We start from the raw sequence: 22,415 nt of genomic DNA on the forward strand, positions 1-22,415 counted from the left end.
CGAGCAAATCGACGAACAACGGGAGGGCCTTTACCTTACCTTTACTACATACACTTAAGAGCAATGCTTTGGGAGTGTGTGTGTGTGTGGGGGGTGGGGGGGTGGGGGGAGGAGTTGTGAGGGAGACGCTGAGAACCATGGTGGAGGGAGAAACAGAAACGGGAGAGCTACACTCATGACAGAGAAACAGAAAGGTTACACTCATGACACCCGACCAATAACAGTATTGTAAAACTCAAGTAGAGTGAACTGAAATGGCAAAAAAAAAAAAGAGTAAATCCAAGTAACTGGCGAGATCGTGTAAGGGTGAAGGAACACGCCTGCCTGTGGCTGTTACTTCGATGGCACTGCAGTTGCCTCAGCAGAGTGGGAGCAGTGCCTGCTGTAATTAATACCAGGTGTGTTCTCCACCAAAAACAGCTAGGCTGTAGGATGGATACAGGTATGTGTGCATGCATGGGGTATATGTGTATATACTTTTTACTCTATTGGACCTGAAAAGGCTTATCAACTTAGAAGCATTCGTGTTCTTCGTTGTGTGTGGGGGGCTACGCTCATGGCTGTGTTGAAGGTTCACGCCTAACAGTGCTCTGGGAGCGAACTGAAGTTAGTGGCATGAAAAGCAAGTGCCTTCATCCCTGTACTCTATCTCCAGGCCCCAGAAGAACTCTTTATGCATTCAAAAAGATTTCCCTCAGGGTTAGAGAGGTAGTACAATGGTTAAGGTGACTCATTTTTGATTCCTGCAAGTCCTTGGCACTGTCAGGTGAGGCCCGAAACTAAAACAAAAAACTTTAGCTCAGGTATGCTGTTTTCTACAAAGACGGTATGAAAATGAAGTATCTAACTATTACCTTTAAAAGAGAACCAATGAAACTGTTGAGAACTTAAAAAAAAAACCTTATGTTTACTGCCCATACTATAATGGAATATGTAAAATATTTACACATGTTAGTTATCTTAATACCCACCAAAAACTAGAACTTCAAAGTTATCATTCCCCCTGCCCCCCCCCTTAATATTTTTTGGGTCAATGCTCAGGGGTTACTCCTGGCTCTGCTCTCAGGAACTACTCCTGGTGGGGCTTGGGGGACCAAGTGGGATGCCGGTGACTTAACCAAGGTGGGCTGTGTGCAAGGTAAACGGCCTACCTGCTGTCGTATCTCTCAACACAGCCTCGTCAAAGAAAGAACAGTCAGGGGGTATGGTGCTGCCTGCAGGTCAATCTGTACCTGTGAGGCGAGTGCACCAGTAGCCTGATGGCGCCTTCAGACTCCAGATACCCCAAAATTGCTGCTGTGCCTTTGGCCAGACCCCAAAACTTGGGGCAAAGTTTACCAAGAAAGTAAATGGTCAAAAGTTAGGTATGGCTCAGCTATATAATTGGAGGCAAGGCCTCTCTGGTTCCTGATCAAATTGCTGAAACAGCCATGATCCCAGAGACTCAGAAACAAAATCTCGGAACCCAGTAGCTTTTGGTGCAGAAATGTGCTTGGTCCCCACAGTAGGTTACCGGCACCAGGGCCACCCAGGGGGAAAGGGTGCTATCCCTCCGCCTGTTCCCTCCTGGTGGCCCGGTGACCATCATCCTCCATAGGTCATTGGACAGTCAGGTTGAGCCCGCAGTGATGAGAAACGTGGGGTCTCACGAGATGGGGGTGGAGGTGGCCCTTTCCTCCCTGCTCCAAAGAAACCCCCGAGTCCCGCCTACAAACGGCCTCTCTGGCTCCTAATCAAGCTGCTTAACGGCCATGATCCAAGAGACCAGAAACAAATCTTGGACCCGAGCAGCTTTTGGCAGAAATGCATCCGGTCTCCGCAGGACGTTACCAGTGCTGGGCCACCCCAGGTGGAAATAGGTTTTGTGATTTGGCCTGTTTCTCCTGGTGGCACGGTGGTCACCATCATCCAAAGGCCATTGGACAGTCAGGTCTGGGCCCTCGGTGACAAGACATGTAGAACCTCATGGGACGGGGGTGGAGCCGGCCCTTTCCTCCCCGCCTCGAGGCCCCGGGTCCCGCCCACGAACAGCCTCCCTGGCTCCTGATCAAGCTGTTTAACGACCATGATCCCAGAGACTCAGGAACAAATCTTGGAACCCAGCAGGTTTTGGCAGAAATCCCTCCAGATTTAATTGTTAAAATTTTGGAATCCCCAAATCATGTGACTACTACTGTGGCCACGTGACATCACATGTTATTTATAATCAGCAATAGAAAACAAATTGTCTACTGTTGCCTTTTTGGCAGATCTAAATGTTGGGGTAAAATCCCAAATAATAATGGTGGGTCTGGTGTCAAAATATTGAATGTAATCAAAGTAGAGGGAGAGTAATGTGGAAATCATCTACCCCACAAGTAGGGGGAGGGTATGAGATGGGGGGTATACTGGGGTTTTTGGTGGTGGAAAATGGGCACTGGTGAAGGGGTGAGTGTTTCATCATTGTATGACCAAGACTTAAATCCGAAAGCTTTGAAACTGCTCTCACGGTGATTCAATAAATAAATTTATATATAAAAAATACTATCTCCAGAATTAGAAAGATGAAATAAAAATATTACAAAACGAAGAACAATCATCTGCATTCCACTTTAAAATACAGTTACGTTCACAAATCAGCTGGAAGTTGGAAATGTAATATTTAAAAAAAGGTTTGATACTACGCTGCCCTGTGAATCACCAACCTCAAATATTTCCTTTAGGGGTATCAGATAAAATCAGAAAGTAAATTTTTAATCCCAAAGTAATGATCAAATTCATTGTTTACTATCTGAAAGGAGAGTCACTATCAAACTATCAAGACTTTTTATGTCTTAATCATCTACATTAGGTAAAGAAAAAAAATCCATTATATAAAAAGTATGCACTGCTATGGTAAATTTCTAAACCCATAAATAACTGGGGGGAAAAAAAGGTTTTATGAATAAGGTGATAATAAATGCCTATTAATTAAAACAATTACTCGTGGATACGATGTATCAAAGGCACTAAGAATGCAGGTCCATTCAAATTGTAAATGATGAGCTTGTTAGCGAAAATAAAAGCAGCTCATATATTTTATATAATAGGCACATTTGTTTATTTAATATAGTCAACCTATAGTTATTTGTTTCAATGACAAGTATAGAAGATATAGAACATGTAACAAAATTATTAGGACTGAGAGCAGAACTGGAAGAATTAGTTACAAATGCATGCAGAGTGGGGCCAGAGCAATAGTACAGTGGGTAGGGCGCTTGCCTCGAACGTGGCAGATGCTAGAATTGATTCTAGCATCCCTTATGTCCCTCTGAGCCTACCAGGAGTGAAAAAAGCACCAGGACTGAGCCCTGAGCACTGCCAGGCTAGAACCCTCCCCCAAAAAACCCAAAACTATACCATACAATGGTTACTATACGTAATGGTTTCATTATAAACTCTTCAAGTATGGTAATTTTAATAAGTTCATACAAAACATTATTTAAAAACATCATTAAAAGATCATTTCCACTGTTCACTGTCCTCCCATTGTTCATCGAGTTGCTCGAGCGGGCCCTGTAGTAACATCTCCATTGTGAGACTTGTTGTTACTGTGTTTGGCATATTAAATACATCACGGGTAGAATATAAGAGCGTTAGAAAAGATGAAGTTATGAAATTTACATACAAGTGGTACTACATGGAAAGTATCATGCTAAGCGAAATGAGTCAGAAAGAGAGGGATAGACATAAAAAGACTGCATTCATCTGGGGGACATAAAGTAACAAAATAGGAGATTAATACCCAAGAATAGCGGAGATCAGTACCAGGAGGATTACTCCATGGCTTAGCGGCCAGCCGGGCATTCTAGGGGAACGGGCAGGTCAGATAGAGAAGGGAGCACCAAATAAAGGGTGTTTGGAGGATCCTCCCAGGAGGGGAGATGCATGTTGAAAGTAGACTATGGACTGAACATGATTGCCACTCAATGCCTCTTTTGTAGACCACAACACCCAAAAGGAGAGAGAGAACAAAAGGGAATGCCCTGCCACAGAGGCAGGGTGGGATGGGGAGGATGGGGGTGGGAGGGATACTGGGATCTATGGTGGTGGAAAATGGGCACTGGTGAAGGGATGGGTATTTGATCATTGTATAATCGAAACCCAAGCTCAAAAATTTGTAAATCTACAACTGTACCTCATAGTGTTTCATTAATAAAAATTAGAAAAAAAAAAAAGAATATAAGAGCGTTACCTGCTGCTTGAGGAAATCCAATGGCTGGGGGAAATCCAGCAGTCCCAGCATATGGTGAGGAAATGATACCTGGTGCACCTAATGGAGAAAAGACATTAATTTATATATATATATATATATATATGTATATCCTTCATATATATCCTTCTATAAATATGATTGTCAATACAACGTACAATAGCTATGAGGGACTACTGATACATTGCTATGAAATTAATAATTTGTTTAACGGTGACCTTAATGTTATACCTCTGTTCTTTTTTCTTTTTTTAGGGTGGAGGGCACAACTGGCAGTGCTCAAGGCTTTCTCCTGGCGCTGCAATCAGGGATCACTCACTCCTGGCAGGCTCAGGGGACCATACAGGGTGCCAAGGATAGAACCTGGATCCGTCCCATATAATTGCCCTACCTACTGTACTATCACTCTGGCATCAGCTAACCTCTTCCAACTGGGTTCAATGTTCAAAAGCGCAACTAAGCTGTACTTCAGTTGAGATTAGGTAGAGATTCTTACCCTCAGACCACTGTATTTATGAGAAAGTATCAATAACTTATAAAGGTATACTGACCTATGAAATGTGCTAATAAGAAACATGAATTACAAAAAAAACAGCAGAAGGGTTAAGAAGCTTGCCTTGCCTATGGCTCACCCTGGTCCAATTCCTTAAAACTACATGTTTCCTGAGAACCACCAGAAGTTACCTCTGAGCACAGAGCCAGGAGTAAGGCCCTGAGTATAGCTGGATGTGGTCCCAACACAAGAATAGTTTTCCTCTGGAGAGTAATCAAATTTATGAATTACAAGACTCATTTCCATGCTGGGATATAGTGGTTTATATATAAATGTTTTGTATGTGGCTAAAGAAGGAACCTGTATTGGTAGTGATCGGGCTTCTCAGGACATGAAACTTGAGCGAGACATCACATATTTGAAAACCATGTATTAAAAAAGTGTGTATTAGATGTCAAATGATTGTTCTCTTTCTTTTTAGAAGATTGGGGACTGTGTATCATGAGAAAAAAGAAGCTAACTATGTGCGGGGAGCCCTGCCAGACCACTCTCTGTCTGCGGAGGTGGCCCTAGGATCCGTAGGTGCTGGGAAGGACCGACCGAATGAACACGAGACACAAGAGACAGAATGCAGCTCAGAAACAGAGAGAAAAAGGGACAGGACTTTATTGGGGGCAATCAGGGTATATATCCATTAGTGAGGCAGCTACACAAAAGGTCGTGCCCATATATGGTTAGGAAGGTTTGTTTTCACCTATCATGCATTACAAGGTTTATGTGTATCTGGTACCAAACACGAGGTGATTACACAAAGGCCATGTCCATATGATTTACCAGACATGAGGTAGATACACAAAGAGCCATGTCCATATGATTTATAAAATTTACATGCATCACGTACCAGACACGAGATAGTTACTTCTTGTTATTACTGACAGCCATGACAGATGTTCTCTCAGGATAACCATACATCAAGATGACCATACATAGCACAGGCTGTGCCTGCCGTGGGGTCGTAGGTCAGGATGACCATACAGGCACTTAGGCCTTGGTTAGTTAAAGGGCCAGCTTCCCACAACTATGGGCATGAAAATATTAGTAAAAAAAAAAACAACTTGGGTTTTGAGCTGGGAAGATGGCTTGAATCACTGTAGCGTCCACTTTGATGCTTGGAGTCCTGGATTTGATTCCTGACACCACACGATCCCCTGAGCACTGCCTGGAGGGACTGAGTAATTTGTAAGCACTGCTGAGTGAGGTATTCAGACAAAATAAAAAATGGAAGAGAAATAATTTGGTTTTGGACATGTCAAAGTTGAGGAAATAGTATGACTAAGGGAAATGCCTAGAGTGAAAATCAGATGGTGATTCAGAATGAATGCTTTAAGGAGAGATTTGTAAATTATCTACATAGAAATAAACATGCAAAAGATCCCAATGAAAGTCACATGCAAAAGATCCCAATAAAATGGTACAAGACAAAAAAATGGAGAGCTAAAAATGAAACTAGAAATACTAGTATATACATAAGTGGCACAGGGAGAAAGAAAAAAAAAAAACCAGCTTTAGAAAAAAAAAAAACCCAAACCCAGCAAATTACAAGCAGTTCTTCTGTAAGAGAAGCTGAAGCTCAACAGAGGTTAAAGAGAATGGGGACTGGGGGATCGGTAAAGATAGAACTGAATATTAAAGAGCAGGAGGGAGAAAATATTTTTGTGAAAGAAATATGTAGGAGCAAGATCGACAGCACAGTGGGTAGGGCGTTTGCCTTGCACATGGCTGACCTGGATTCGATCCCCAGCATCCCATATGGTCCCCCAAGCACAGCCAGGAGTAATTCCTGAGTGCAGAGCCAGGAGTAACCCCTGAGCATCGCTGGGTGTGACCCAAAAGCAAAAAAAAAAAAAAAAAAAAAAAGTAGACTACATTACTGGGCCCGCGTGAGCAAAATCGATGAACAACGGGAGAACAGTGACAGTGACAGTGACATAGTTTCAAGACTTAAGAACCCACGTTTATCACTGTCAATAAAGATAAACTAAACACAATTTGTTAAATACAGTTATAATTTATAACAATTCAATGAAATATAGTTATTAAGTGATTCCAGAGATACAGCTAACAGAGAGGATAAATGAAGATTAAAAAATGATTAATGAATATGGGAAAGTGAAATCAGTTCCAGACATATGTTCTGAATGCACATATGTGCCAAGCATTTTTCCGGTGCATGAAAAGTGAAAACCAATCAGGATAGCCTATTCCTATTAAATATAAATATCTATTTAACACATATTCTTGTTAGATATAAACTTCAATCAGGCGCAAGCTCAGAGGTAAAAGAATTCACTGGGATCGGAGAGATAGTACAGTAGGCAGGGTGCTTGCTTTGCACACGGCTGGCCTGGGTTCAATCCGTATCATCCCCTATGGTTCTCCTGAGCCCACTCGGAGTAATTCCTGAGTGCAAAGTAAGGAGTAACCCCTGAGCACCACTAGGCACGGCCTCAAACCAAAAAGCAAAAAAATGAAACAACCAACCAAACCAAAAAAAACACGCAAAAAGCAAAAATTCACCCAATAAAAATGAACATTTAAGGCATCAAGGAAGAGACTTTGATATGGACATGAGTAGTTATGAAAGTCAAATTAGCTAAAAATAAAGAGACGGTGGGGTCACAAAGATAGCTTAAAAGGCCAGAGCACACACTTTACACACTGAGACCCAATCTTATCCCTGCATAAGACCCAGTCTTATCCCCCACTCCGTGGTCCCTGAGCTCCTCAGTAGGGATCCCCAAACACCGAATCGGGAGTAGACCCTAAGCATCAACCCACAGCTATGGTGGCGAAACAAAAATAAAATAAAACAAAACAAAAGCGATGGTTGATTGTATTACTGCGGCTAAGTATTCATTTGCTCCTCCTCTAGAAATCCAGCCAGTCAGCTGACTTAAGTGCCTCCTGTGGGAGAAGCTGCGTTTCTATGCAATTCCTACTAACTTAACCACATGACAGACAGCGAGGGCATGACAAACAGTGCTCAGACACAAGCGCTTCAAGGGTTTTTTATATGCTAATGCCAGCTCTCGTATTCCTGATTCTCCGCCACTACCTCGAGTGACACCTTCAGTCTGCAAGCGAAGATGATTCATAGCTGCCTGCACATTACCACATAAGGAACACATTAGTTGCTATAATCCACAGAGACATGGGGGTGGCGTGGAGAGGAAAGACAGGCATTTTTCTTTTCTTTCTTCTTTTTTTGTTTTGTTTTGGGGCCACACCCAGCAGTGCTCCGGAGTGGCTCCTAGTTTTGTTCTCAGTAGTCAGTATAACTGAGTAACTCAGTATAACAGTATAACTCAGCGTAACAGCTAACGCAGTATAACAGTTAACTCAGTAGTAGCTATTCCTGGTGGGCGCAGGGGACCCATATGGGACGCCAAAGATAAAACCTGGGTCAGCTGCTTGCAAGGCAAGTGCCTTATCTGCTGTACTGTATCTCTGGTTCTGAGTCGAATTTTCCAAACACAACAGATAGACCAAAAATGTCTAGAGGAAAAGACAGATGGGATGGAGTGCCCATGGGGGCCCTGGGCGCAATTCCTAAGCTGCACAGTTCTCCATGCATTGCAGAATCCACCCCAGAGCACTGAACTGGAGAATAATCTCAAGCACAACTGACCATAGCTCCTGAACAACAACTACAACAAAAAACAAACAGAGAAGCTTTGGGGGTGCAGGGAAGATGGTGGGAATGTAAAGCAGAAATCCACCAAAACATTTCGAAGAAACAAACAAAAAAACCAACGACTTGAGATAACAATTACAGAAAACTGAACTGCAATAAACAGAAGAATTGGTACACAAATACTAGAGCCAAATTTAAAATCACTGTTTCTAAGTAAACTGTAATAAAGAATTAAAGTTTGGCCAAAATAATATACAAAATCTCCAGAAAGCTATGATCCTCAAAGAAACAGAAACAAATATTTAAGCAAAGTAAAAGACTATGAGATCTCTTTTTACGAAAAGATTATACAAACTTTTCAGGAAAAGGTTTATGGTTTTTCTGGTTTTGATTCACACCTGGTGATGCTTAGGTGTTAGTCCTGGCTCTGCACTCAGATATGAAGTCCTGATGGTGCTTGGAAATCATGTGGGATGTCTAACCCAGCTCGGACACATACAAGGCAACACCTCACCCACTGTGCTACTGCTCCGGTCCATATTTTATATTTGGAAACTATAAATACCAAAATACCAATACAAATTAACAGAAAGCATTTTAAACTAAAATCAATTTATTAGTTATATTTTTTAATAAAAGTCATTTTTGTGTGTGAAAGTACATAAACAAACATTATATATATATATTTTTTTTTTGCTTTTTGGGTCACACCCGGTGATGCACAAGGTCAAGATACCCCTGGCAGTGCTCAAGGGACCATATGGGATGCTGGGAAACAAACCCAGGCTGGCCGTGTGCAAAGCAAACACCCTACCCGCTGTACTATCACTCGAGCCCCATAATTACCCATAATTATCATTATTTTCCATAATTACCACACCATATTTGATGGGGTGCAGACAGTAAGCAACAAATCATAGAGGGAAAAAAATATATATATATACACACCTCTTGGAGAGCCTGGCCAGCTACCAAGAGTATCCCGCCCGCACGGCAGAGCCTGGCAAGATCCCCATGCATTTCAATATGCCAAAAACAGTAACAATAATGGGTCTCATTCCCCTGACCCTGAAAGAGCTTCCAATACAACAAGGAGAAGCTGCTAAAATCTCAGGGCTGGGACGAATGGAGACACTGTTGGCGCCCGCTCAAGTAAATCGATGCACAATGGGATGACCGTGATACAGTGATAAACATATAACCACCAAGTAACGAGATATTACTTTGGGGGAGGGGGGCAAAGAGATAGTACAGTGGGTAGGGGGCTTGTCTTTAATGCAGTCAATCCCTAACATCCCATAGGGTCCCCTGAGCATCACCAGGAGTGATTTTTGAGTGTAGAGCCAGGAGTAACCCCTTGAGCACCACTAGTTTTGGCAAAACAAACAAACAGAAACGAAAAAAAACCAAACAACTTTATCCAGTGTCCAAACAGTGTCTCATCTATGTATTCTGTATTTAAAATGTTCTGCATGTTCATCTAACCACCTACAGATACTCGGTGCTCTTTGTACTCCATTCCCCACTGAAGTTTAACCAGTTTGACGCTTCTGCTAATTCACTGATGAAAGGTCTGGGATTAAGGGGTAAAGTTATCTCGACTATGGGCAAATGCTGCTGGTGACTCAGTATCGGAGTCAGTTTTCCCACAGTGTTTCTTGTATAATAACAAAACTCTGAAGAAACACTCTTTATGTCCCTATCAGACAATGATAAACTAAATCACGAACCATCACCAGACAGCATACAGAGCCATTTAAATATTCAAGAGTATATGCCATGAAAAAAAGCACAATTAAGGCTGGAGATATAGTCCAAAGGGCGAATAATGCGCATGCCAACAGACTGGCATGTGATTTCCAGCAATGCGTGGTCCCTTGAGCACTGCCAGAGTGACCCCCAGAGAAACCTGCCAGTAGTCACTGAGTAGTATTCTTGGGCCATCAGATGTGACCCAAGAACCAAAAGAAGATTAAACAAGAAGCACAACTGAAAAAAAAATTTAATGTAGCACAACAGTGGCAAGGTAACATTTTCTTAGTGCAGAAAATGTCTAATAAAGGGTCAGAGACAAAACACAGAGGTTGAGACACTTGCCATGCACATGTCTGACCTTGGTTCAATCCCTGACGCTGCATATGATCCCCTGAGCATGGCCAGTAGTAATCCCTGAACACACAGGCAGGAATAAGCCCTGAGCACTGCCCCCAAATGAAACAAAACAAAATTAAACTGAAGAAAAATTACACTATGCTCATAGCAGTACTGTTTACAAGTAAAGATCTGGGAAACAACCCAAGTGTCTAAGAACAGATGAGTGGATAAAGAAATCGACTGCACATACACACAATGAAATACTACTTAGCTATAAGAAAAGCCAAAAGCTGAAAGAAAAATCTAAAATCTAAAAGAAAAGCTAGAGCTAAAAAGTTGAGTTTCCCTACAAACGGAAAGAAATTTTGACAGTATCGTGCGGATCAAAAGAAGTCAAGGGGAGAAGAACAAATGCTAAATGATCTCACTCATGCGAAATATAAATAAACACATAAAGGAAATAAACAGGTGACCAATGATTCCAGACTTTCAGGGAGGGTACAGAGAACTGAATTTGTTATGGATGGGAGTGGGGAAGTAGAGCGGGAGAGGGCAATGGAAGGGGGCCTCAAGACAGTGGTGAAGACAATTAGGGCAAAGAAGGGAACTATAACAACGATAGTTGGAAACGATCACTCTGGACAAGAACTGAGTGCTGGAAGGAGGTAAAGGGATACACATAATCTTTCAGTACCTGCAAACCATAAAGCCCAGATAGAAAGAGAGAGAGATAGAGAGAGAGTGAGAGGAGAGAGAGAGAGAGAGAGAGAGAGAGAAAGGGCGGGAAAGTGCCTGCAGTAGAGGCAGACTAAGGGTGGGGTCTTGGTGGAAAAAGGGAAACTGGGGAAAAGCTGGGGAAATTGGTGATGAGAAATGTACACTGGTGAAGGAACTGGTGTTGAAACACTGTACAACCAAAACTTATCACAGTGACAAAAAATAAATAAAGACAGTGATAGAAGGATGTTGGCATTCTGTTGGTAGTTGTGGTACAGCAGTCACAGTATTCCAGAAATATCATGTCGGGAATCTATTGTAAAACACAGTGCCTAAGTTAAAAATACAGTTCTTGGGGTTGGAGAGATAGTACAGCGGGAAGGGCTCTTGCCTTGCACATAGTTGACCTGGGTTTGAATCCCAGCATCCCATATATTTCCCCAGTTCCTCCAGGAGTAATTCCTGAGTGCAGAGCCGGGAGTAATCTTGAGCATTTTGAGGTCTGGCCCAAAACTAAACAAAATTCTCTTTTTTGAAAAAATAAATACTATAGACCTATGAAAAAATTCCAAGATACAATGTGATAAAAGAAACAGGGCCAGAGAGACAATATTATAGAGCTTGTCTTACGTGTGGCTGACCCTGGTTGGATCCCCAGCACCACAATATGGAGTTCTAGGCACTGGGCCAGAAGTAAGCCCTGAGCTCCGCCAAGTGTAGCCCCCAAATAAAACAGTAAAATAAATAGTATGCCTGAAAAGGACATGTTGAAAAGCATAAGAGCCAGAGATACTTATAAAAGGGTCAACCAGGTAAGGAAGATCTCTGAAAGGGCTGCCACGTATGCTTTCATGTGGAGGCCCACATGGTTTCTTTGGCATTGTTCAGTGTACTCCTGGAGGTCATGAGCCTGAGGAGCACCACCGGGAAGGAATGAGCACCAAACCTCAAGTCCTCAAAGTCAGGTGTAGCATCATTTAGGGAGTGGCCCGTGGGCCCCCGAGCATTGTTTGAGAGGCCCTGTCACCTTGCAAGAAAATGAACCAATATCTAAAAGTGAGAACAGGTAATGAAACTAAAATTACCGGACATGGTCTAGAACAACAGTTCGTGCATGCCTCACAAAGAAGGCCCACCTGGGCTCGATCCCTGGCACCCCAGATGGTCCCTAGAGCCCACCAGGAGTGATTCTCCGAGCGCAAAGCCAGGAGTAAGCCCTGGGCACAGTGGATATGGCTCCCAAACCAAAATTAAATTACTGGATAATTTAACAATAAATTAAGCAAAAGTAAAGAGATCACCAGTAAAAAAAAGAAGTTTCTAATAAATTGTTCCGAATATTCAAAATAGAGCTCACAGAAATAAAGAATAGGAAATACAGATGTAGGCTGGAGAAACACAGAATAAACTGAGAGGATATGATACTTTTCCAGAAGAAAAAAAAAGGATACACAAAAGGCCTTCTTTCCCATAAAAGAAACAGTGCAAAGGAAAAATAAATAAAAATATACAAAAAGTTAGTGTCTCAAATAATAAAAGACTAATCAAGATATCCAAAAAGTTTTAATGAGAATCAACTTACAGAATATAAAAAATATGTGAAATAACTAAGGAACACTTAAAGAGAAAGTGGAAGTTAAGCTGACAACTTTCTACCGAGAAACGATCACTCTGGACAAGAACTGAGTGCTGGAAGGAGGTAAAGGGAGAAAGTGGAACTTAGGCTGACAACTTTCTACGAGAAAACAAAACCACAATAACATGGAATGATTACCTTAATATGCTGAAAAATACCTATCATCCCAGAATTCAATACTAAATATTCCTTAAAATTGACAATTTTGCTGCTCTTTCATAACTATATTCACACATATATTAAATACTAGATGTATTTAAATTTTAAGTAACTTTAGAAAACTCTTCAAAGTGATACTTGCAGAGACAATTTAGATGATTTTTTTTTTTTTTGGTTAATACAAAAATGCAACTTCACACAAACTCAAGATAAAGACCGACATTCTGGGGCCAGAGCGACAGTACAGCAGGTAGGGCATTTGCTTTGCACATGGTGAACCTAGGTTAGTTCTCCAGTATGCATTAGAGTCCTGAGTGTTCCAGGAGTGACCCCTGAGCACAGGGCCAGGAATTAGTCCTGAGCACCACCAGTGTGGTCCAAAAAACAAATTAAAACAAACAAACAAACAAAGAAACACTGACATTCTGATGTATTTTTTGTTTGCTTTTTCTTTTCTTCTTGGCCATACCAACAGTGCTCAGGGCTCGCTCCTAGCCGTGTACTTATAGATCACTCAAGGCAGGGCTCAGTGGGCATATGGCACCTGGGTCCTGCATAAGTTAAGTGCCCTATCCACCGAATACCTTGACATTCTGAAATTTAAAAAACAAATCATTATTAATATGTAAGACTTGAGACAAATGATTACATGGGTGAAAAGACTATTCTTACTTATACTATTTACAGAAAATAAATTTGAGGGCTGGAGCAACAGTCCAGTAGGTCAGGCAATTACTCTGCACACTTCATAGGTGGGTTTGATCCCTGGAACCATATATGGTCTTTGGTGCCTTGCCAGAGTGATCCCTGAATACAGAGTCAGGAGTAGGCCCCGAGCACCACTGGGTATGGCCCCAAAACAAAACAAAAAAATTTTACAAAGAGAAAGAAAAAAATTGAGTAAGTTTAGAAAATAACTTTTAATAAAGTCTGAGAGGTAAATCTGTAACACAACTTGATACTCATTTATTAGGATGTCTACCTATCTAATACTTTAAGATATAATTAATGGATAAATTTTGTTCTAGGACTTGCTTTTTTCTTTAGAAATCCTGAAAAAAAAAATCCAAGAAAAAAAGAATAACTGCATACACGATTAATCAATAAAACTTTAGACTTCAGAAAACCTGCTTTGTTATTCAAAATACAACTACTCACCAAAAGCAGCAGCCATTGGGGGCTCAAGGGACGGCTGGCCATCACCCGTAGGAAGGTCTAAGCGAGTGAAGTCTCGACTTTTGTCATTATTATATTTCACATTAAGGCTGGTGAGCTTGGAGTAGTCAATGCGCAGAGTACAGCATGCGTTATAGATATTCTGGCCATCCAGAGTCTAAAGCATGTGAGAAAGGGACTGTTGTTTTTGCAAGATAATACCGACAAATCAAGCAAGCAGCCTCTACTCTGACAGAAAGCAACAATCGGATGTCAAGCAGAGAGCAAAGGTCTAAGTAACACTTGTTCATTTTTACCTCTGGCACTAACTGTCTGAGCTTAAGAGAGAAAAAGAAAATCTCTAACTCAGTATTTCCCTCTGTAAAATAAGAATCATCCATATCTTATACGTCTTATGTTAATATTTAACCGAAAAGGATTAATAGAAAAATGTAGGCAACTATTATATATGCCTCTTTGCTAGAAATTATTATAATTATTTTGTTCACAGCAAAATTTATAAAGGTTAGTATGAAATACATTTTCATGTTACTTGTCAGAATCACAATATATGAAATATAATTATCTGTAGACTTTTCTACACTTGCATGATAATATGTAGGATAATTTTTGAGTCCGTTATTATTAATGACCAAATATTAGATTATTCCCCATTTTAAGTAATAAAAATTTACTAAAGGGATATTTGTGGTCAAGTATGATATTCAAAAATACTCAAATATATAAAAATACGTGAAAGAAACTAAAACCTATAAAAACAAAAAGTGCACAAATATACAAAAATATTTTCAATACATATACACAACAGAAGTAGAAATAGTGATAGACGTCAATAGATAAGCCAAATATAACCAACTGGATGTAAATTTTTATATCTTCTCAACTATTAAGGACGTATGTACACAAATAAAAAAGACAAAATGATTCAAAAGTGAATGTGGTGTTACAGTAGTAACAACTGACCCTATTCGTCTGTGGCTGATTTGACAAAATAGAGAAAGGCACAAAGGAAAAACAGATCTATTCAATAAATCATATTTCATCAGGTGAAACGTACTCAAAACTAGAATTTAAACATGGCAAATAAGAATGAGTACCCATAGATCTGAGACACCACAAAAAATTTGAAACCATTTTATATGAAGGAATCATTTTTAGTTCATTATGGAAGAGAGCAGTTCACATGCTACATCCAAAAGCAGTAAATTTCATTTTATGCATGTATAAATATATGGACACACATGTATCACACACAGTAAACTCAATGATGGAGAGGACAAAATGGCTTCCTTCATTATAACTGTAATTAGTATAAATATAAAATTTAAAAGTATCATAATTACCATTTTTGCATAATGTGCATTCAATGGGTCAGCATACTGAAGCAAGGCTTGAAACTGATTATTCTTTGTGAAGGTGATTATCTTCAAGACTGTGCCAAATTTAGAGAATATCTGGAAAAAAGTTCACATTAGAAAAAGTTAAGTGAACGTATCTTTATTGTATTCAATTTGATTCACTAACCAACTGTATTTTTAAATGATGGGTCCACACCTGGTGGTGCTTGGGGCTTACTACTGGCTCTGTGCTCAGTAATCACACCAGGAGGTTTTCAGAGGATGCTATGTGGTGCTGGGGACTGACTCAGAGTCAGCTGTGTGCAAGGAAAACAAAGGCCCTAATGCCTGTACTGTCTCTATGGCCCGCAAATCCAATTTTTTAAATAAAAATTTTAAATAAAATTTCCTCTCGTAGGAGACAATATCATTCAAGAAGACTTGTGGAAACAAGTGCAGCCCATGGTTTTAGATTCCTATGCTCATACAGCCCTTTTCTAGACTTCTCTGCCTACCTACCACCTGGTAAATTTTCAAATGATCTTTTTTCAAAGCTCAGGTTATGTAACCATGTCACTAGAAAATTCTCAACTTCTCCTAAAGCTCAATGGGTTCATTCTCTTCCCCAAGATTCAATTTTCAATTCAAAATTCAAATTCAATTCAAAGTTTAATTCCCCAAGAAAATCCCCAAGATTCTTCTTGGGATACCTATCAAACTCATTACCAAATCTTTAGAAATATGTCCATAATCACTACTTTTGAAGTCTATGCTCCCACCAGCTTACCACTATCTTTCATCTGGACAGTAACAAGAGCCTCTACTGAATGTAGCAATAAAATTTTTTAATGCAGCAATAAAATTTTGTTAAAGCACAAATCTATTCTCTCACTTCTCTATTCAAAATTCTTGAATGGTTTCCCATCTTAGTGTAAAGATTATAAAAACTGCTTCAACTAACCCCTAAGCTTGTCTCTGACCCTATCGCTTATGACACTGCTTCTTTTCCATTGTTGGGGCCTCCCAAGCAGGACTCAGCTGCCTCAGGGTAACTCCTGGAGATACCTGCCCTGGGTGAGCAGGTCCGATGGTTCAGACGTGGGGCCTCATGCAAGCAAGGTTTGCGTTCCATTTCCCTAAGCTACCTCCCCGTCCCAATATTCCTATTCTAATGACAGAGCCTAGTTCTTTTTTGTTTTGGGGATACAATCTGGCAATGCTCAGGGTTCAATTCCTGGCTGTTTACTCAGGAATAACAAGGAGGGTCTCAGGGGACCATATGGGGTACCAGGAATTGAACCCGGGTCGACCACATGTGAGGCAAGCACCCTACCCTCTGTACTCTCTCTCCAGCCCCAATTTCTAATACTGGAACGCTAAGAACATTCCCATTTTAGGGACTTTGGACCTACTGTCTCTTATATTTTGCCTCATATATCTAAACTTAAACACTCACATCTTTCAAGCCTTTGCTCAAATGTTATCACACTGGAACTATCTTCCCTAGCATTCCTCACTTGAAAAAGCATTGCTCCCATGTCAGTCATGATTTCCTTTATCATGAGCTAAAGGGAAAATGAACTTCTACTGACAACAGAGAACAATTTATCGAAATGCCAACTTTCCAGAAAAGAACATAACCAGTGAAGTAAATATAACAGGCACAACCAACTCCATACATCTCTGGGTTTCTCAATCACACTATGCATAATATTTGACGCTACTACTTGTGAAATTATAATAACCACAAAACTGTAAGATCATGGACCAATTTTTGTGGTGGTAGGGATGTGTCTAATGCACGTAAGGCATATACTTTACATTTGAGCCACCTCCCCTGCCCAAAGACCAATATTTTATACAATGTAATTTTTTGGTATCTGACCATTAGAGCTGAGTGATGTTATCAGCACTGTTACACTTGCTTTAAATATATGTAATCCTTATAATGAAGATATAAAATAAACATTTTTTTTCCAGTTTTGGGAATCAAACCCGGAGGAGCTCAGAGCTTATTCCTGGTTGTGTGCTCATGAATCATGCTCAATAGTGCCTGGGGGACTCTATGGCATGCTGAGGATAGAACCCCAATTGGCCACATGTAAGCCAAGCTCTACACGCTGAAGTATCACTCCAGTCCCATGGTAATTCCTTTATATTAAGTAAGAAAATAGATGTAGAAGGGATAATGTTTAGAACCAGGAGTAAAAATAAAGTCCGGACAGTAAATGGCAAATCCTGAACCACTGTTATACCATCTTAGTTGATAGGGGGAGAGAGCTTATTTAACTACAGAAATATTTTGAAAGGTTGAATTTAGGCTGAAAACTGGATAGAGATGAAGCTAAGCAATTATTTCAGAAACAGAAACTCTAGGAAACTGAAAACAGAAATGGATTGAGGCAGGAATGAGTTGGGACCAAAAAAATCAAAGACCAGGAAAGCTAAGTACAGACTAATAGGATGTGAGGATACAGAGATGGGGGAAGAGGTTGTGCATGTAGGACCTTATGGGCTTTGCCTGGGAGTTTGATTTTACTCTAACAACAATGATAAGAAAGGCTTAATGGGGCTGGAGCAATAGCACAGCGGGCAGGGCATTTGCCTTGCACGCAGCCGACCCGGGTTCGATTCCCAGCATCCCATATGGTCCCCCGAGCACGGCCAGAAGTAATTCCTGAGTGCATGAGCCAGGAGTAACCCCTGTGAAAAGCCGGGTGTGATCCAAAAAGCAAAAATAAAATAAAATAAAATAAAACCAAAGGCTTAAGCAAGGAGTGCTTTAACTGGCTCAGAGTTCTATCCCAATAGATATTAATGAGGACTATCTGAATTACTACATTAAAAAAAAAGTATTACTACTTCTCACATGAAGGACCACATGATCTTTGGGGAGAGAAACAAAGCTACTTCCCTCAGGAAAATGATAGACGACAAGACCTCATGACCCTGACTAAGCTCACTGCTGACTGTGGGCAATGTTTAGCCACAAATGCAAGAACCTTTTTATAAGTCAGTTTAAGTTAGCAATAGTTACAGTGTCAACAGAAGCAAGAGTAAACAAACCCTGCTGGATGGACCACACAAAGTTCAAGGCGACTTTGTGGGAGAAAGAGAAGAAAATACACCAGAATAAAAAAAATCCTACTGAACTCTTTTATGGAGCAACAGTGGCTATTGTGGCTATTAAAGGCCTTAGGATATGCTTCATAAACATGTCTATTCGGAGACTGGAACTCAGAAAACACGAAGAATGGCATATTTTGATACTTCGATGTATCACACAGAACTATAATGGGATACATATATGAGTCTTTATCTCCAAGTGACATAATGACTCTAGGAAAGTATTGCAACTTTGAGCCCTGAAGTGCTCAGTGCTTACTCTTGTCTCTGTGCTCAGGGATCACTCCTGGCAGTGCTAGGGGGATAATATGTGGTATCAAATATCCAGGTCAGCTGTGCAAAGCAAGAGCCCTACCTGCTGTATCATCTCTCTAGTCCATTACCTCTCACTCTCTGTGGTCTATGACCTCGTTCTTAAATCCCATTCATTACCGATCATGACTATAAAATGACTTTTATCAAGGCAGTTATGCTTATCAGTATCTGTCATCCTGGTAACTGATATTGAGCACTAATTAGTGCCTAACCTGATATTCTTTATTACATATTAAGCTACGTATACTTTCCTTTAAGAATTTCTTTAAAATAGGGGCCTCGCCCAGCTGTACTGCGGAAGGCCAGGAGTTGTCCTGACATATTAGGTACAGCAGTGTCAGCCTGCCAGTTCAGTGTGTGGGTCCAGCAATGATATGCTGCTCTGACACAACAATTTTGGGTGCCACCAGGGTCAGCCTTGAGATACCTGAAGGGCCATGTGGTGCTGGGGATCGAACTCATGGTCTTGTACATGTTAGGTATGTGCTCCACCATTTGAGCTACCTGAAAGGGCCTCTCTTAGACATTCTGTTTATTCATTTATCTTTGGTAGTTTCAACAGTGCTCAGGAGGTTCATGGGTAATTCACAGTCAATCAGGCTGGTGGCTCAATGCCAGGGTCCACAGATGCTGCATGCCAGGCTGCTCTGGCCATGAGTTCTGAGGGTGCTTGAAGGCTTGTAAGGCTGCACCCAGTGAGGTTTCCAGGTTAGGCACACGTCTAAGGTACTAACCCCCCTATGAAGTTAAAAACCTTCAAATGTAAGAAAGGGGTCAGTAGTTTTCTCTGAGTGTTATTTTCTCAAGAAAAAGTAGTCACTGCTTTTACAGGAGTCCAAACTTTGTGAAATTTCTTATTTAAACAAATATTACCAAGCAAAATCAATAATCTAAAAACGAACACTAGGCATATGAAAAGTTACTGAGGTCACATTTGACTGCTTTTGCAAGTGTTCCTCCTCACCTGATGAAGAACTTCCAGAGTGACAGGGTAAAAGAGGTTCTCAATAATTATTCGAAGGACAGGGCTCTGCCCAGGTAAGATTGGGCCTTCATTGGCAGGAGCTCCAGGAAGGGCCAGATTTCCCGACTGAACAGCACTGACGGCCTGCAGCGCAGCTTGGACTCTCTATAAACAATCAAAAATGAGAACTTTTAATTACTCAAATGCATTATAGGAACTAAAAATTATCTGATGCAGAGTAACAGTTAAGTCAAAATAGTTATCTCTTTGAATGCACATAGACTAACATTTTAATCAGCCAAAAGTCAAAAGAACCAATGATAAAGACAAACCAGATCAGCACCTCATGTCCAAATGCCTCAAGAAATGGGATGTGGCTCAGTGGTAGTCCGGCTGCTTTGCCATATGTGAGGTCCCAAATTTAATCTCAGAGTTCTGGGACCCAGAGGAGCGCTCGCCTTGCAGACAGGAGATCACGGGTTTGATCTTGATGCTGCTTCACATACTGAGTGGGATCCCTGGAGGACTGTCCCACATGCCAAGTGCAATCCCAAGACTCCTGGTGCCACAACCGTGTGTGTGTGTGTGTGTGTGTGTGTGTGTGTGTGTGTGTATAGTCATCACTGAAGTATGTATACCCTGTTGAACTAAAGTGTATATGCAAGGCAGCCAAGTGCATGCAACCCTTGGTCACTGCCAACAACAGCAGAGGGAGAGAAAGACTGGGAAGAAATCAAATGTTCTTCGTATTGTTATTTGCAGCTCTTTCAATTTTATAGCTATCAAAATTTAAAGACAGCTTTTGAAAAAAAAAAAAAAGAAATGCCCCACCCTGTGCCAGGCTGGTATCACTGGGGCGCCTTGAAAGTGGGGAGGGATGTCCCCCTGCCTGCTCCAAATGAACCCCAGGAGCTGCAAACCTCCAGAACCCAATCGCAGCCTTGCTCACAACTGATCTCCAGGCTCATTCTGAGGCCCCCACGCACAAGAATGAATTTGCTGAAAAACCCAGGCATGCGGGACTAGTGACTGAAAACTCTAGGCTTCCTGGAGTCGGGCATGAGCCACCTCCTCCCATCTCCCAGCCCTTCCGGTTTCCTGCTGGGTCATGCCCGCAAACCTGCCCGGGCATCATTTAAGCACATTAACGGCCATGATCAGGAGACTCACAAAGGAATCTCAGAAGAGAGCAGCGGACCACAGAGTTGCCTCCAGACTCCAATTATTTAAAATTTTAGAATTCCAGGAGCATGTGGCTGACATTTCATAACAAGCAATACAAAATAAATTATTTAGCATCTGTCTGTGGGGCAGGCTTGAGTGGTAATGGTAAAATTCAAAAAAATGGTGGTGGGAGGTGTAATGGTGGTGGGATTGGTGTTGAAATAGTGAATGTAATCAATTATTGTGAACAACTTTATGAAAATAAAATTAAAAAAGGGAATGTTGAAGGGGAAAAAGCATGGTTAATGATTGCTGAAAATAAACACAAAATTAATCATTCCAGTTTCTTCCTGATTTCTTAAGTATGGTGATAATTTGTAAAATGTTTGTGCCACACACACACACACACACACACACACACACACACACCCTGCCATTTTTATGTAGTTATTTTCTTCATTTTCCATCTTCCTTTTGCTGTTGAGTAGGGTATGTGGACACACACACAGGCCTTGTTGTGGTGGTCACACACTTGGCCACAGTGCTTGTCAGAGGCTTGTTATGTGGTGTTGTGGTGCTCATGTACAATGACGTAGTACTTGCCAGGTGTTGCTATGGTGCTCACATGCTTGCGTGCTGGAGGTCGAACTTCTGGCCACATTCCTTGTACATTATTTTGGTTGTAGTGCTCACTGGGGGTGACACCCTTTTGATGTGGTGGCTGTAAACTGCTCAAGCGGTGGGGATCTTAGAAATACCGCTAGGATTGTGCTCAGCACATGCAGCTGCACCAGGGATGAACTCAAGGCTTCACACTTCCAAGATAAGCACATTAGCCACTGAGTCATCCCTCAGTCCCTGGTGACTTTCATTTTTACACATTATTTTCCTGTGCAATTTTACGTTAACGTTTCTTTTTTTTTTTTAATTTTTTTACGTGTCTTTTGTTTTCATGATTTAAGTAATTTTAAAACAACCTAATAAAAGTAGTTTCCAACATTTTGATTAAAAAAAATTTAAGTATTGTTCTAAAGTTTGGCAGTCATTTTCTTTCTGTTGTCAGTAACTGAAGGGTATTTACCTTCATACTTTGATAAAACTTTTTGTACCTGTACACCACACACACCATGACCATGGACAGATGCACAATTACCAAACATGTCTCGAAAGGATCTGACAGTAATGTTTGATATACTGGCTCCCAAATAAGATTCTACAAGAAACAAAAGGTCCCACTACTTTCAAAAGTTTGAAAATGATTCGTAGTTCCAACCTGAACCTGTAGTATGGCCAAAGGTAAACTGGGGAG

General features: G+C 41.0%; 1 protein-coding gene across 2 annotated transcripts in view; it reads right to left on the reverse strand.

Moving 5' to 3' along the window:
* Positions 1-22,415, reverse strand: part of PTBP3 (polypyrimidine tract binding protein 3) — an 87,664-nt gene that overhangs the window by 11,458 nt on the left and 53,791 nt on the right. For both annotated transcript variants that reach the window (XM_056117318.1, XM_056117317.1), the window contains 4 exons: positions 19,943-20,107; positions 15,544-15,654; positions 14,183-14,357; positions 4,214-4,291 (listed from right to left, as the gene is read on the reverse strand). In XM_056117318.1, the coding sequence (XP_055973293.1) occupies positions 4,214-4,291; positions 14,183-14,357; positions 15,544-15,654; positions 19,943-20,107 (529 nt within the window). The remainder of the gene's footprint in view (positions 1-4,213; positions 4,292-14,182; positions 14,358-15,543; positions 15,655-19,942; positions 20,108-22,415) is intronic.

This window comes from Sorex fumeus, unplaced genomic scaffold, assembly GCF_029834395.1.
Source record: "Sorex fumeus unplaced genomic scaffold, SorFum_2.1 ptg000034l, whole genome shotgun sequence".
NCBI classification, from domain to species: Eukaryota; Metazoa; Chordata; class Mammalia; order Eulipotyphla; family Soricidae; genus Sorex; species Sorex fumeus.